Here is a 13,794-nt window from a genome sequence, read left to right on the forward strand (position 1 = left end):
CCTTAAAACAGTTCTTCTACATAGTATATACTTTGGGGAAGCAAGATAATGTTTATGAAATTGGTTTGTTGTGGCAGTATACAGGGTGATTCTGTGATGACATTACAAACTTTCGGGGATGATGGAAATCATACAGGGTAAAGGACGCTGGTTTGGAAATATTTGAGTTGAAAGTTATAAGCGAAAATCTTTCTGATACCTCTGATGGTGGACCTCTTTTATGTAAGCTCTCTGCTTTCCATATTTTGGGAGGAGGTAGTATGGACCAAAACAAGAAAAAATTTTCTAAACACAGGCTCTAAAATGCATACCTTAAATGCTGTGAGCACTTGTTCAGCATAAGAGATGTGTTTCACAGTAGCAAAGACAAACAAATGCTCATAGCTCCTAAGGTATGCACATTAGAGCCCATGTTTATTCAGTATTTTTCTTTGCTTTGGTCCATACTATCTCCTCCCAAAATATGTACAGCAAAGACCTTGCAGTACATGAGATCCACTGTCAGAGGTATCAGAACAATTTTCGCTTATAACTTTCAACTTGGTTGTTTCTGGACCCTGGCTCCCTATCTCAAATTGATACATTTATCCTTTGCCATCATCCTTAAAAGTTTTTAACACAGAGTGTATACATGGACAAGGAAAAAAATCCCAGATTTTTCCCCTGTTAGAAATACACTTTCTTCTGGGCAAAAATACACTTTTTCAAGTTAAATTACAGTTTTCTTTTCCTCGGAACTGTAAAACTTATTAATCCTTTGAATTGTTATGGTTTTATGCACCGGCATAGAATTTCCAGGCACTTTAGAAAACGAAACTCAGGAAAAAACACGTTTTGGAAAGGTCTGTAATGTGCAGCAACATGTACACTGCATATCTTCGCATTATGAAAGTATAAATTCGAATTCCATCAAACACCGCAGGTTACTTTCCAAAGCATCAAAATCGATATTGCAATGCGCTTTTGTAAGCCAGTCATAGCTCATATCACGTGACCTCACCAGCTGATGACAGCAGATATTCAGAGTAAACATACAAATAGGAGAAGTTAATGATGCTGCTACAAGAAAAGCAATGCTTTCACATATAATACTGGTATCGAAGATTAATAAGCTGCAAGAGAAGCTAAGCTTTCACATATAATGTTGATCTTTTTTGCACGTTTAAGATATATCAAACAAACATGCCAATAAAATTTTTAATAACGACATAAATGTCTGCTCATCTGGTCTCAAAATTCTTATAAATGGTCATCCTCCTCAGAGTTGATTTTTTAAATGAGAATCAAATGCTCTGTGATTTAAGAAATTCATCGTACACTCTCGCAGATAGTTCAACTTTCATAAAAGGAAATTTACTTTGAAAGTAACACTTTTCAAACCACCATTCGCAATATTTTCCCGTGACCTGTTAGAAATAGGTTTGTTTCAGCAATTGCCAGAGAGTGCCAAATAACAGGTGTCACTCCGCTTGCGCATCAATGATGATGCAGGAAGCCCGTATGTTTATAAGTGTAAAACATTAAAAGATCTTACATTGTGTCATAACAGAAACAAGACATCAGCGGATACGCCAAGAGCATCTGAATTTTATGAACCACACTAAAATGCATAATTCGGCTTAAAGTGCACATATGTATGTCCAGATTCAGACGTAAATTTTCTTGGAGTACCAGTACTGTATTATCTCAAGTTTGGTTATTTATCATAGCCATACACTTGGAAATAACACACTTAAAGTGGTAAAGGAGTTTTGCTATTTGGGGAGCAAAATAACTGATGATGGTCGAACTAGAGAGTATCAAAAATGTAGACTGGCAATGGCAAGGAAAGCGTTTCTGAAGAAGAGAAATTTGTTAACATCGAGTATAGATTTAAGAGTCACGAAGTCGTTTCTGAAAGTATTTGTATGGAGTGTAGCCTTCTATGGAAGTGAAACATGGACGATAAATAGTTTGGACAAGAAGAGAATAGAAGCTTTCGAAATGTGGTGCTACAGAAGAATGCTGAAGATTAGATGGGTAGATCACATAACTAATGAGGAGGTATTGAATAGAATTGGGGAGAAGAGGATTTTGTGTCACAACTTTACAAGGAGAAGGGACCGGTTGGTAGGACATGTTCTGAGGCATCAAGGGATCACCAATTTAGTATTGGAGGGCAGCGTGGAGGGTAAAAATCGTAGAGGGACACTTGGAGATGAATACACTAAGCAGATTCAGAAGGATGTAGCCTGCAGTACGTACTGGGAGATGAAGCAGCTTGCACAGGATACAGTAGCATGGAGAGCTGCATCAAACCAGTCTCAGGACTGAAGACCACAACAACAACAATGCCATACATGCTCGAAGATGAAAACGTGCATCTGAAATGCAGCGAACAATTGAAACTAGCCAATAGTGTGGAATTAACCACTTCGTTTCAAATAAATTGACTGTCTCAGTTGAAAAGATTAATAAAACACAAATTTCTTTAGCAAACCAATAAAAATAACTTCCAGTGTTCTGCAAGGCGATTAATGCTTGACTGTTAGAAATGTGGAAAAAACTAAAATCTGTAACTAATAACACATTTTGGTCTTCCAAAATTATGTGAATGTGTTTCAATTCACTTGATAACTCCTGGCTACAGAAATCCCTTTTATTTTCATTTGACGTAAGAGCAATAAACGAAGAGGAAACAGCAAAATAACTGAACGTAAACATGGGTCACATGGAGACTTCCCACCTCCCCACTACAACTCAGACTGCTCTGTGTATCAGTCCTGCATCTACAATATTTCCAAACCGGAGCAATACTAGTCAGTGGCTCCCCCCCCCCCCCCCCCCCCCCCCCCCCACTTTTGTGGTAGGACCCCAAAAAATTTAAAAAATTGACTTTCCAAAAATGTGTTCATTCTGTAGTGCACATCTTTCTGAAGAGCCTGATACACAAAATATGTGTGTTCAAGGAAATGTTATATAGTATACCAAAGTGCTGTGCCATGCCTCTTCACGCAGCATTCTTCTAATGCACATCACTGTATTTCGCTCTGTGGAATTCAAACGTGTATACAGTATATTGAAATGGATGCCATCAAACTATATTCAGGATAGTGGAAATAAAAACGTCCTATGGTGTGTCTGTTGATGGATGCCATCAAACTATATTCAGGACAGTGGAAATTAAAGTGTCCTGTCGTGCCTTTCCTGCTCCCAGTCAGCCAGTTTGACATCCTGTCCCTCTCAGTTAATACTGGATGGGATTATTTGTAAACAGGAGAACAAGATCTGCACAAGATTTGCACTCTTTATTGACTATTAACTAATAACTTGCTGCTTTGTGTGACATAAAAATAAATATAGGATACATAAAACCATCAAAGACAAGAAACAAGCAAGACAGTACACATTTCTTCAGTCCTTAAGTCCTAGCATTTTTCTTTCTCTAATCTTGCTACAGCTTTACATGGCGTGCTTTCCTTTCTGCGAAACAATCTATTACCTCATCAATGTTCGCCAAACATTTTGCTACGTGAAGAAACAAAACATCATTGTATAATACTGAAAAAGCTGTTAATACAAACGGCACCAAGACTGGTGAAGTTTCTCAATCTGATCACGAGTATTTTGTCACTATCTGCTACATAAAACAAAATAGGCCTGTCTAATATTGCAGCAACTATAACACACACCAAACAGATGAGACTGTTTTGGCACAAATGGTCATTTTTCTAACATTGCAGAATATAATTCTCGAAGTACCAATATCAAATGCCTCTTAGGCCTACTACAAGCAAAAAGCTTTATGTTAGTACATGTTTAAACATTTCATTCACACGCTCCAGCTTCTCAAGCATGAGATCGAAAAGTAGTAGTTTGAACTTTTTATATAAATTTGGGGTCGCCATATTCTTCCGTAATTTGTGTGATGTCCCCGTTTCTTGTCCTTCATCGTTCTAACAAACAATTTTGTCATTACTAATTCCTGTAACTATTCCTGCCAGTGTCAAAACCTATTCTCCTGTTAGGCATTATTACATGTTTGTACAAGGCATTCTCCGCGCTACTCCCAGAATAGAACAAGCGGCTTCTAGCCAGGGACTGTGCAACTGACTCTTACTAGTGTAGTAGTCCGGCCAAAAATTTTCTGTCAAAATTTCATTTTCTTGGATTTTATTTTATTTTTTGAGTCTAGGACATAAAATAATTACAAAAACTAATAAGTATTGATTCACATAACAAATTTGCAAAATTAAATATGTACAGTAGTATTTATGACACAGATTCAATAATATATACAAACAAGCAGCAGATAAACAAGCAGCAAGATGACTATATTTTTTGACAGGCCCAGTATTCGGCAGTTACCACAGCAGTTTTGCTGGCTGCAGCAAGATCACAGATAGTGCATGCACCTGGTAGGTTCCTGCAGACTAGCAGATGTTGTTCGTCCTGTACGTCCCCACAATGGCAAGTTTCCTCCTCATTACTCAAGCCCCACTTCCTGAGGTTGGCTTAGCACCTTGATACGCCATCTCGCAATCTGTTCAAAGTCTTCCAGGTCACGTATTACAGGTCTGAACCTTTGGCTATTTCCTCCTTGACTGTTATGTGATTGTCTTCAGCTAGGGAGTCTCGCCAAAGCTCCTCTCTGTGAGTTCTGGAAGATGAATGAATTGCCATAGTTTTCTGTAGGAAGCTTTTTCTTGACTTCAGTCTTGGCTGTTGAGGGTCATGTCCGAACAAAGGATGTCTAGGGTCGATTTCTTGTTTTTTCTTCTCCACTTCTGTTGCAGCTTGCCTTCAAATGCGTGACGGTGCTATATACCCATAATTTGGTACAGCTTATTGACAGGAGCAGGTCGTAAGCAGCCTGTAACAGTGTGTCCTGTCTCGTTCAGGGCTGTTACCATGTGCAGAGTTTTGCCAGACGGGTGCTGCGTATTCTGCGGCGGAGAAACATAGTGCCAAGGCAGATGTTCTAAGCACCTTTGGCTGGGCACCCCAGGTGGTTCCTGTAAGTTTGCGGATGATGATGTTCACGCTTTTACTTTGAGGCTCGTTTCTTCACAGTGGGCTTTGAATGTGAGGGAACGGTCCATCTTCACCCCAAGGTATTTAGGAGTTTCGCAGTGGAGTAGTTGTTCTCCTCTCCAAGTGATGTTCCGTTTCCTTTTGCCTTCCCTCTTTCTAAGATGGAATGCACAGACTTGGGTCTTTCCAGGGTTCGGTTTCAGATGGTTTTCATCGTAATACTTGGCCAAATTTTCAAGAGCTGTTGTCAGTCTCACCTCTACTTCCTCAAAGGTCTCAATGTGGGCAGCGAGTGCTGTATCATCAGCATATATGAATGCCTTCGTTGAAGAGTTCATTGGCTGGTCATTTGTGTAGCTATTGTATAACAGCGGAGACAGCACACTTCCCTGAGGGAGACCATTTTTCTGCATTCTTCATTGACTCGTCTTGTCTTGTCTTCTTGTCTTGGAGAGAGAAGAAGTATCTCCTGTTTTGCAGCATACACTGAAGGATCTGAGTTAGTCGGTAATCCTTTGTAGCTAAGTATACTTTTCTAAGCAGCTTTTTGTGGTTAACAGTATCATAAGCCGCTGTGAGGTCGATGATAGCCACACCTGTTATTTCACCTCTCTCATACCCATCCTCAAATGCTCTGGTCAGAAGCTGGACCGCTCTTTTATGAGTATTTTATCAATATACTCTGATATTCGATTTAGGATCAGCCTTTCCAATACCTTGTACAAATGACAAAGGAATGAAACCAGACGGAAACTTTTTGGGTCTGTTGGTTCTTTCCCAGGCTTTAAAAGTGCTATTACCTTGGCTTTACACCAGATCTTGAGAATTTGCAATTTTGAAATGCAGGTGTTCACAAGGTTTAATATCCACTGTTTTGTGGCAGGTCCAAACTTTTTGATTTGTCCCGTCCGTATTTCGTCTAGGCCAGCAGGTTTATTACTCTTTATAGTTGTGAAAACTGTTTCCAGCTCTTTTAAGGTAAGAGGGGTGTTGAGATACACCTTTTCATCTGCCTGTCTAATGAATTTAAATTTTTCTGATCCTCCTTTAGTCTTACCATTGAGAAGTAATTGATGAGCAATTTGGTCAGGGGTTACCTTTGAGAGGTCAGGGGGAGTAATGATTGGGTCATAGTTGAGGGTCTTCAATAATTTCCACACTTTTCGGCTATTCTGTTTCATATCTAGGTATGATAACAAATCACACCATTTTCTGCTTCTGGAAACTGATATGGAATTTTATCAGAGTGTTGATCTATTTCGAATAGTTGTTCATATCTCTCCAGCAGAAATTTGGAGTCTTCATCGAGTCCTGGGATATAGTTCATTCTGCATCCTCTCGGGATATATTTACGTGAGATGGCTTGGACTGTTTCAACAAAATCATCATACCTCTCTGGTGATGTGTCGAGATTTAGGACTTCCATATCAAGTTCTTGTGTGAAATTCTCCCACTTTGCTTTCTTGAAGTTAAATTGTCTTTTGAGCTGGACGCCCTCTGGTTTCACAGCTGCTTCAACAGAACAAACAACAGGTCGATGTTGTGTGCGTGGGATTACGTCTGTAACGTACTTCTTTACTTGTTGGGCAATATGTTCACTGGTGAAGATGTTATCTGGGTTATAACCTCTATGCCATCTGCCACTATTGAAGGATGGTGGTAGCTTCGGGTCATGGTTTATCATCAGTCCCATTCGTTCCTCCAATCTCCCAGATCTTCTCCATTTTTGTCAGTTTCCTTATAGCCCCATGATGTACTGTGGCAGTTAAAGTCGCTGATTACTAATTTTGTTGGTTGAGAGTGGAAGTTAGGTGGCTCCTTGAAGCAGAATTTAGCGTTAGGTGGTTTATATTTGGATGTCACTGTACATGACTTGATTTCCACTGTCAGGATCTCTATGTCGTTATGTGACGTGGAACTTACTGAGATGATGTTTTATTAGGTTCAGTAAACACTGTACTACCATATGTTATACTTGGTCTTTCAATGATAAGTTTCATTCCATTTACTTTTGGTCTTCGATCTTCTGGGCCTCTAGGGGTCTCTCGAATTAACAGAAAATCACAGGCTGTTTGTTTGCAGATGTTAGATAATAAAACTTCTTTATCAGATGAAATACCTTCTATATTAATGGATATTATTCTAAGGGCTGGCTTTGATAAAAGCCTTTGTTCTTTTTGGTCCTGGTGGTGGAAGGATTCCCCGCTAGGATTCTCCCAATGCCCAGGGTACGCCCGATCATGCTAAAACTCATCCTCTCTTTGTCAATAATAACCCTTGCGCAATCTTTGTCGAGGCTCCTTCCTTGTAACCCCTTCTTGGATACACTGAGAAGATAACATATTATCTTTCTTACCTGCTATTCCTGTTAGTCATTTATTTCCACTGTGGTAGTCTCAATCTATGGATTTCGCTAGTAATTATAACATTGCAGATCATTCACAAGCCCAGTCAATCATATAAACTAACAGCACTGGGCATTCACCCATTTGGCTTTATTCCGCTCAGCTCGTTTACCCGCATCCTCTTCTGTCTGCAGGAAAGTTTATTCCTACATGTGTCTGGGAATCCCCTGGCAGAGTCATCACATACACTATGCATGCTTTCAAAAATCAACTTAAGATTCATTCAGAAAACAGCTTAGAATGTGTTCAAAAACCAACGGGGATGCGTTTCAAAATCATATGAATACTCAATAGACCAACGTACACTGGATGCTAGGCGCTTTGTAAAACAATGTTTTTCTCCTAGAGAATATGAATTTCGACCCGACCCCCCCCCCCCTTCCCCCTGAAATTGCTGCCAGAGGCAGATACTCCAGCTTGCTGCCCCCCCCCCCCCCCCTTCCAGATCTGCTGGGCCTACCACACTTTTGTAGACAGCAGTGGGAGGAGTTACTACTCATACGTAACTCAACTATGCGTGTGCATGAGCCCGCTCTCAACTGCTCAAACGAATCTAATGTAAACAGTTGTGATGTCATGCTCATCGGAGGCAATTTGTTGTTATTTGCATAGTTTTCCTAAAGCGTTTGATACATTTCACTGTTGGGAGACGCTTGTACAAGCAATGTGTTTTGTTGCTGTATATGGCACATTTCATTTGCAACGTAAGTTTTATTTTTCGTTTTTTTCTTTCTCTCATTCATGTTTTATTGCTCCAGTATTACTCTGCAGTAGCAGGATACAGTAATATCCTTTGTTGGAGTAGTGGTTCTCACCAGTCAAAATTACAAAAATCTAACTGAAAACTAAAACAATTCACAGAATTCCAAAGAATTCCCTGGTTTTTCCCAGATTTCTCTGGGATGAAAAAATTCCTGGGTTTCTCCTGGGTCTCCCAAGCCATTTACACCCTGAAACATCATCACAGAATCACCCTGTGTTTATGATAAAGTTAGCCATAGAGGAACTGCAGCACTGAGTAAGAGTGAAGTAGATTTTTGCAACATTCCAGGTGTTTTATAGTTTGTTTTTTTACAACGGCTTGTATTTAATTTGCATTTATATAATAATATAACCTCCATCTAGTGTGACTGCTTCATCAGACTATGGCAAAAAGTCTCAACTGCAACTTGTAAACCTTGAATATCTTCTATATGGAATACATACAGGTAATTAAAAACACAATATACAGGCAACTGGCAGACTTTTATCCTAATGAACTGGCTGGCTTAAGCAGCAAGACAAGCTTTCAGAAGGTGGAAGTTTAGAGATTAATGTCATCCATAGTGAGGTCATTAGAAATGGAGCACTAGCTCGAAGTGGGGAAGGGCAGAGAAGGAATTTGGCCATGTCCTCCTCAAAGAATCAATCCTGGTACTTGCCTTAAGCAATTTAGAGAAATCATGGAAAACATAAACTTGAATGGGGGTATCGGGATTTATATCATAACCCTCCTGAATGGGAATCTAACACCTTACTACTGTACAATGATGCTCACTGGGGACAACCTTGGCTGCTCTGTAGTTTGTTTCATCCATGTGCTCAAGACCTATTAACAAATGGAATGATTGGTTGGTTGATTTGGAGGAGGGGACCAAACAACGAGGTCATCGGTCACATTGGATTTGGGAAGGATGGGGAAGGAAGTCGACTGTGCCCTTTCAAAGGAATCATCCCGCCATTTGCCTGGAGTGATTTAGGGAAATCATGGAAAACCTAATTCAGGATGGCTGGATGTGGGTTTGGACAGTCATCCTCCTGAATGTTAGTCAAGTGTGCTAACCACTGCGCCACCTTGCTCGGTAACAAATGGTATTTACTATTTAGATGCAGAACTACATGTAGTTTTGAGGACATTCTACCATAGGAGATGTAACCAAACTTAGTTCCCCATGTACACTGACTTAGTGATGGCCCTGATGCCATCAAGCACTAGTGGTCACCAGAGAAATGATGCCAGTTCACCCAAAATACCCCGCTTCTATTACCACACGTAACACGTCAAGTTGTTGTTGTTGTTGTTGTGGTCTTCAGTCCTGAGACTGGTTTGATGCAGCTCTCCATGCTACTCTATCCTGTGCAAGCTTCTTCATCTCCCAGTACCTACTGCAACCTACACATCAAGAAGGCAGTGTTATTCTGCTGAGTAACAGGGCATGCTGGAATTTGGTGCCATGAAATTAAGGGAGTGGCTGCCAAGGAGGCCTGCAAAATAACTCAAAGACTACTGACTGTAGAATGAAATAAAATCCATCAACATGCAGCAACTTCTTGTTGAGGTACACTACTATGCATCATGGGTGGAGGTGCAGCTGGAAGTGAGAGAATAGGGCATGATCAGAGAAGCCAACTATCCCTCACACTGTACTATGATGTACACATTGCTTTTATAAAGATAGGGATCCCTCCCCTCCCACCCACTGCCCAAGAAGAAGCGCTTGTGGTATACAACTATCTGTAATCACATTTTGAGAGAGTGCATATATTTTGCCACTAAGAATGCAGTCCATATTTTTGACAATGGTTTTGCTGTCTATTTTAAATGAAGATACACAATATGCTAAAGGCTTGCAGGTTTTTCTTTATCTTTCTATATTTTACACAGAGTGCTGGAAAGGAACATTTATCTTGGCCCTCAGAGTAGTTTTAACCAACTGTTACAAGTGAAATGACTTCAGAATATTTCTCATAGATATTTTGGCGAACTTCACCTCTTTTGCTAATTCAACAATGTTATGAAAAGGGAAGTTGCTACTCACCATATAGCGGGGATGCTGTGTCGCAGATAGGCACAACAAAAAGACTGTCACAAATAAAGCTTTTGGCCATTAAGGACTTCGTCAACAATAGACACACACACACACACACACACACACACACACACACACACACATTCTCTCCCTTCATTTGCCCAACACTGCAGCCATGTGTGTGGGTGTGTGTGTGTCTACATCTATTGTTGACGAAAGCCTTAATTGCTGAAAGCTTTATTTGTGACAGTCTTTTTGTTGTGCCTATCTGCGACATACTTTTGATAATTTAACTATTTTATTTTTTATTACTGTTTTTGATGAGTCATTTTATTGGAACAACAACAACAACAACAACAACAACAACAACAGGAGGCCAAGTTGTCATAGCAATTTGTGAGTTTTTTTTTGTTTGTTTGTTTGTAGTAAATGAGGCATATTGTTACTCTAAGCAGTACTTGTAATATGACAGCAACTGATAAAGACTGTAATGTGGAGGGAATTCGAGGAGTAATGCGTGCTTCCCCAAGATACGTACATTCATCACTACAACAAATTTCTTGCAAGCATGGAACATTTATTTTCCTTCCATCAAGTGTTACTTTTTTCCCAACACCAAGTATTACTGTTCCTTCAAATGTCCTGAAACAACTTACATACTCTACAGCTTGGAACCATATATATATATATATATATATATATATATATATATATATATATATATATATATATATATATATATATTGTGAGGTTCTTTTCCACCAAGATGAAGTGACTCTGTGGATTACCTTAAGCAATACGTATGATTTACATCATGTTATTGTTGTCATCTTCAGTCTGAAGACTGGTCTGATTCAGTTCTCCACACTAGCCTATGCTGTGGAAATCTCTTCGTCTCTGGGTAACTGCTGCAACCTACATCAATTTAAACTTGTTTGCTATATTAGAGCCATGTTGTTGTTGTTGTTGTTGTTGTTGTTGTTGTTGTTGTCGTCATCAGTCTAAGACTGGTGTCATTTAGTCCTCCCCACTAGTCTATGCTGTGCAAGTCTCTTTATACCTGTGTAACTACTGCAGCCTACGTCAATTTAAACTTGTTTACTGTATTTGAGCCTTGGTCTCTCTCTACAATTTATATCTGTACACTTTCTTCCATCACCAAACTGACAACTCCTTGATGCTTCAGGATGTGCCCTACCAATTGAGGGCTTCCTTTAGTCACATTGTACATGAAGTTTTTTTCCCAAATTTGATATTCCCATCTAATATTTAGTGGTCTTTTGTAGCACCACATTTCAAAAGCTTCCATTCTACTCTTGTCTGAATTGTTTATTGTCCACATTTCATTTCCGTTACACAAAAGACAAATACCTTCAGAAAAGATTTCCTAAGATTTACATGTACATTGAATATTAACGAAGCTTGGCTTTTTTCAGAAACACTTTTTCTCACTACTGCCAGTCAGCATTTTATATTCTCCTTACGTTAACCATCACCAGTTATTTTACTGCCCAAATAGCAAAACTCATCAACTACTTTGTGTGTCCCATTTCCTATCTAATTCTCTCAGCATTGCCTCATTTAATTTGATTACATTCCATTAACCTCATCTTACTTTTTGATTATACCACACAGCTGAAAATTCAAAGCACAGAAAAAATATGAAAGATCTCTCCTTTCTGTAACACTCCACTGGTTTAAATCATAGCTATCCATAAAGTGATTACAGGTACAGTAAAGTGGAAAGGATGGAGGGAAGATTAGGGTTTAATGTCCCGTTGATATCAAGGTCACCGAAGATGGAACAAGCTCAGACTGTTTCAAGGACAGGAAGGGAAATTGGCTGTGCCTTGTCAAAGGAACCATCCTGGCATTTATCTGGAGCGATTTAGGGCAATCACAGAAAACATAAATCAGGATGGCCGGACATGGATTTGAAATGTCATCCTCCCAAATATGAATCAAGTGTGCTAAATGCTGCACCACCTTGCTCAGTAGTATAGTGGAAAATGACCGCAATGAAAATACTTGAATAATGTCTGTACTTACAAGAATCAAAGTAATCCTAATTCTGAGCTACTTTCAGTATTTACTCGAATAAATTGCATTATTATTGCTTTCCTCCTGATAAAATTTAAGGCTTTAGCCAGGAAGAGAATAAGATGGTCATAATTCAATCTAATATCACATTAATTAACATCTTCCTTTTGCTAAGCAAACAAAAAATTTCTCCAACATGATAAAAATGTGCTGTATGGATTCCATTGCAAACATGAAGTACAAAATGTCAAATCAACATGAAGTACAAAATGTCAAATCAACATGAAGTACAAAATGTCAAATCAACATGAAGTACAAAATGTCAAATCAACATGAAGTACAAAATGTCAAATCAACATTAAATACAAAATGTCAAATCAACATTAAATACAAAATGTCAAATCAACATTAAATACAAAATGTCAAATCAACATTAAATACAAAATGTCAAATCAACATTAAATACAAAATGTCAAATCAACATTAAATACAAAATGTCAAATCTGCTGATAAAATGAGAAACAGGAATGGTTGACAAACATAAGCGGAAGAGCAGTTACTCAGATTAATGGATTCCGATATAAACAAGTAAGCTGGAAGTAACACTGAAATGCAACAGCTGATATAATGTTCCACTGCACTAATTACAAGCTACATGCAGTTGACAGGCATAAAACAGCACTTAAAAGTGGAACGTGACCAACAAAATAAAGACAGAATAAATAAATGTGTAAAATAAAGTGTGTGTGTGTGTGTGTGTGTGTGTGTGTGTGTGTGTGTGTGTGTGTGTGTGTGTCAGCTACAGGGAAGACTATTTTTGTGCACTTCAAATATTAACGATGCTTGATTGTGTGTTTACCTTGTATTAAATCCAGTTTCTCAGACTCAATAAGGGAAAGTGCATGCAAATGGGAATCCAAATCGAGGTTTTGCTGTTTCACTCTGTCTTCTAGCTCTATTACCTTCTGCTTCCACAGATCTTCTGATCCTGAAAATCAAATCAATTATGAGTCTTTTGAATATGTGAGAGTAATTAAAAGAGTTACAAACAACTGTTGGGATGTTTGGGGGAGGAGACCAGACAGTAAGGTCATCATTGCATCAGATTAGGGAAGGATGGGGAAGGAAGTCGGCTGTGCCCTTCAAAGGAACCATCCCGGCATTTGACTGGAGAGATTTAAAGAAATCACGGAAAACCTAAATCAGGATGGCCAGACGTGGAATTGAACTGTCGTCTTCTGAATGTGAGTCCAGTGTGCTAACCCCACCTCGCTCGGTTTACATACAACTACCTGATACCTAATTTTCATGCTGATACTGCAGCCTTTGTAGAAACATGTAATTTACATGGTCATTTCTTTAGCAGAATAGACTGTTTCACTTAAACATTCTGAATATGTAATATTTCCCACAGAGTCATGAGCACAGCTCATTGTAAAGGTACAACACATGACTGAGGATACTTATAAGCACCAGGATTTATTTCTAAAGTAGTTTTGTAGAACATATTACATAATAAATTATTTTAAAAACACTTAATTTTGCGT

The 13,794-nt window shown here is 38.9% G+C and overlaps 1 protein-coding gene across 1 annotated transcript in view; it reads right to left on the reverse strand.

Annotated features, from left to right (window-relative positions):
- LOC126175371 (protein lava lamp) overlaps positions 1-13,794 on the reverse strand; it is a 166,539-nt gene that overhangs the window by 53,562 nt on the left and 99,183 nt on the right. The window contains exon 8 of the mRNA XM_049922138.1: positions 13,107-13,235. Coding sequence (XP_049778095.1) covers positions 13,107-13,235 — 129 coding nt within the window. The remainder of the gene's footprint in view (positions 1-13,106; positions 13,236-13,794) is intronic.

The sequence above is a fragment of the Schistocerca cancellata genome, chromosome 3 (assembly GCF_023864275.1).
Source record: "Schistocerca cancellata isolate TAMUIC-IGC-003103 chromosome 3, iqSchCanc2.1, whole genome shotgun sequence".
In the NCBI taxonomy this organism is placed as follows: Eukaryota; Metazoa; Arthropoda; class Insecta; order Orthoptera; family Acrididae; genus Schistocerca; species Schistocerca cancellata.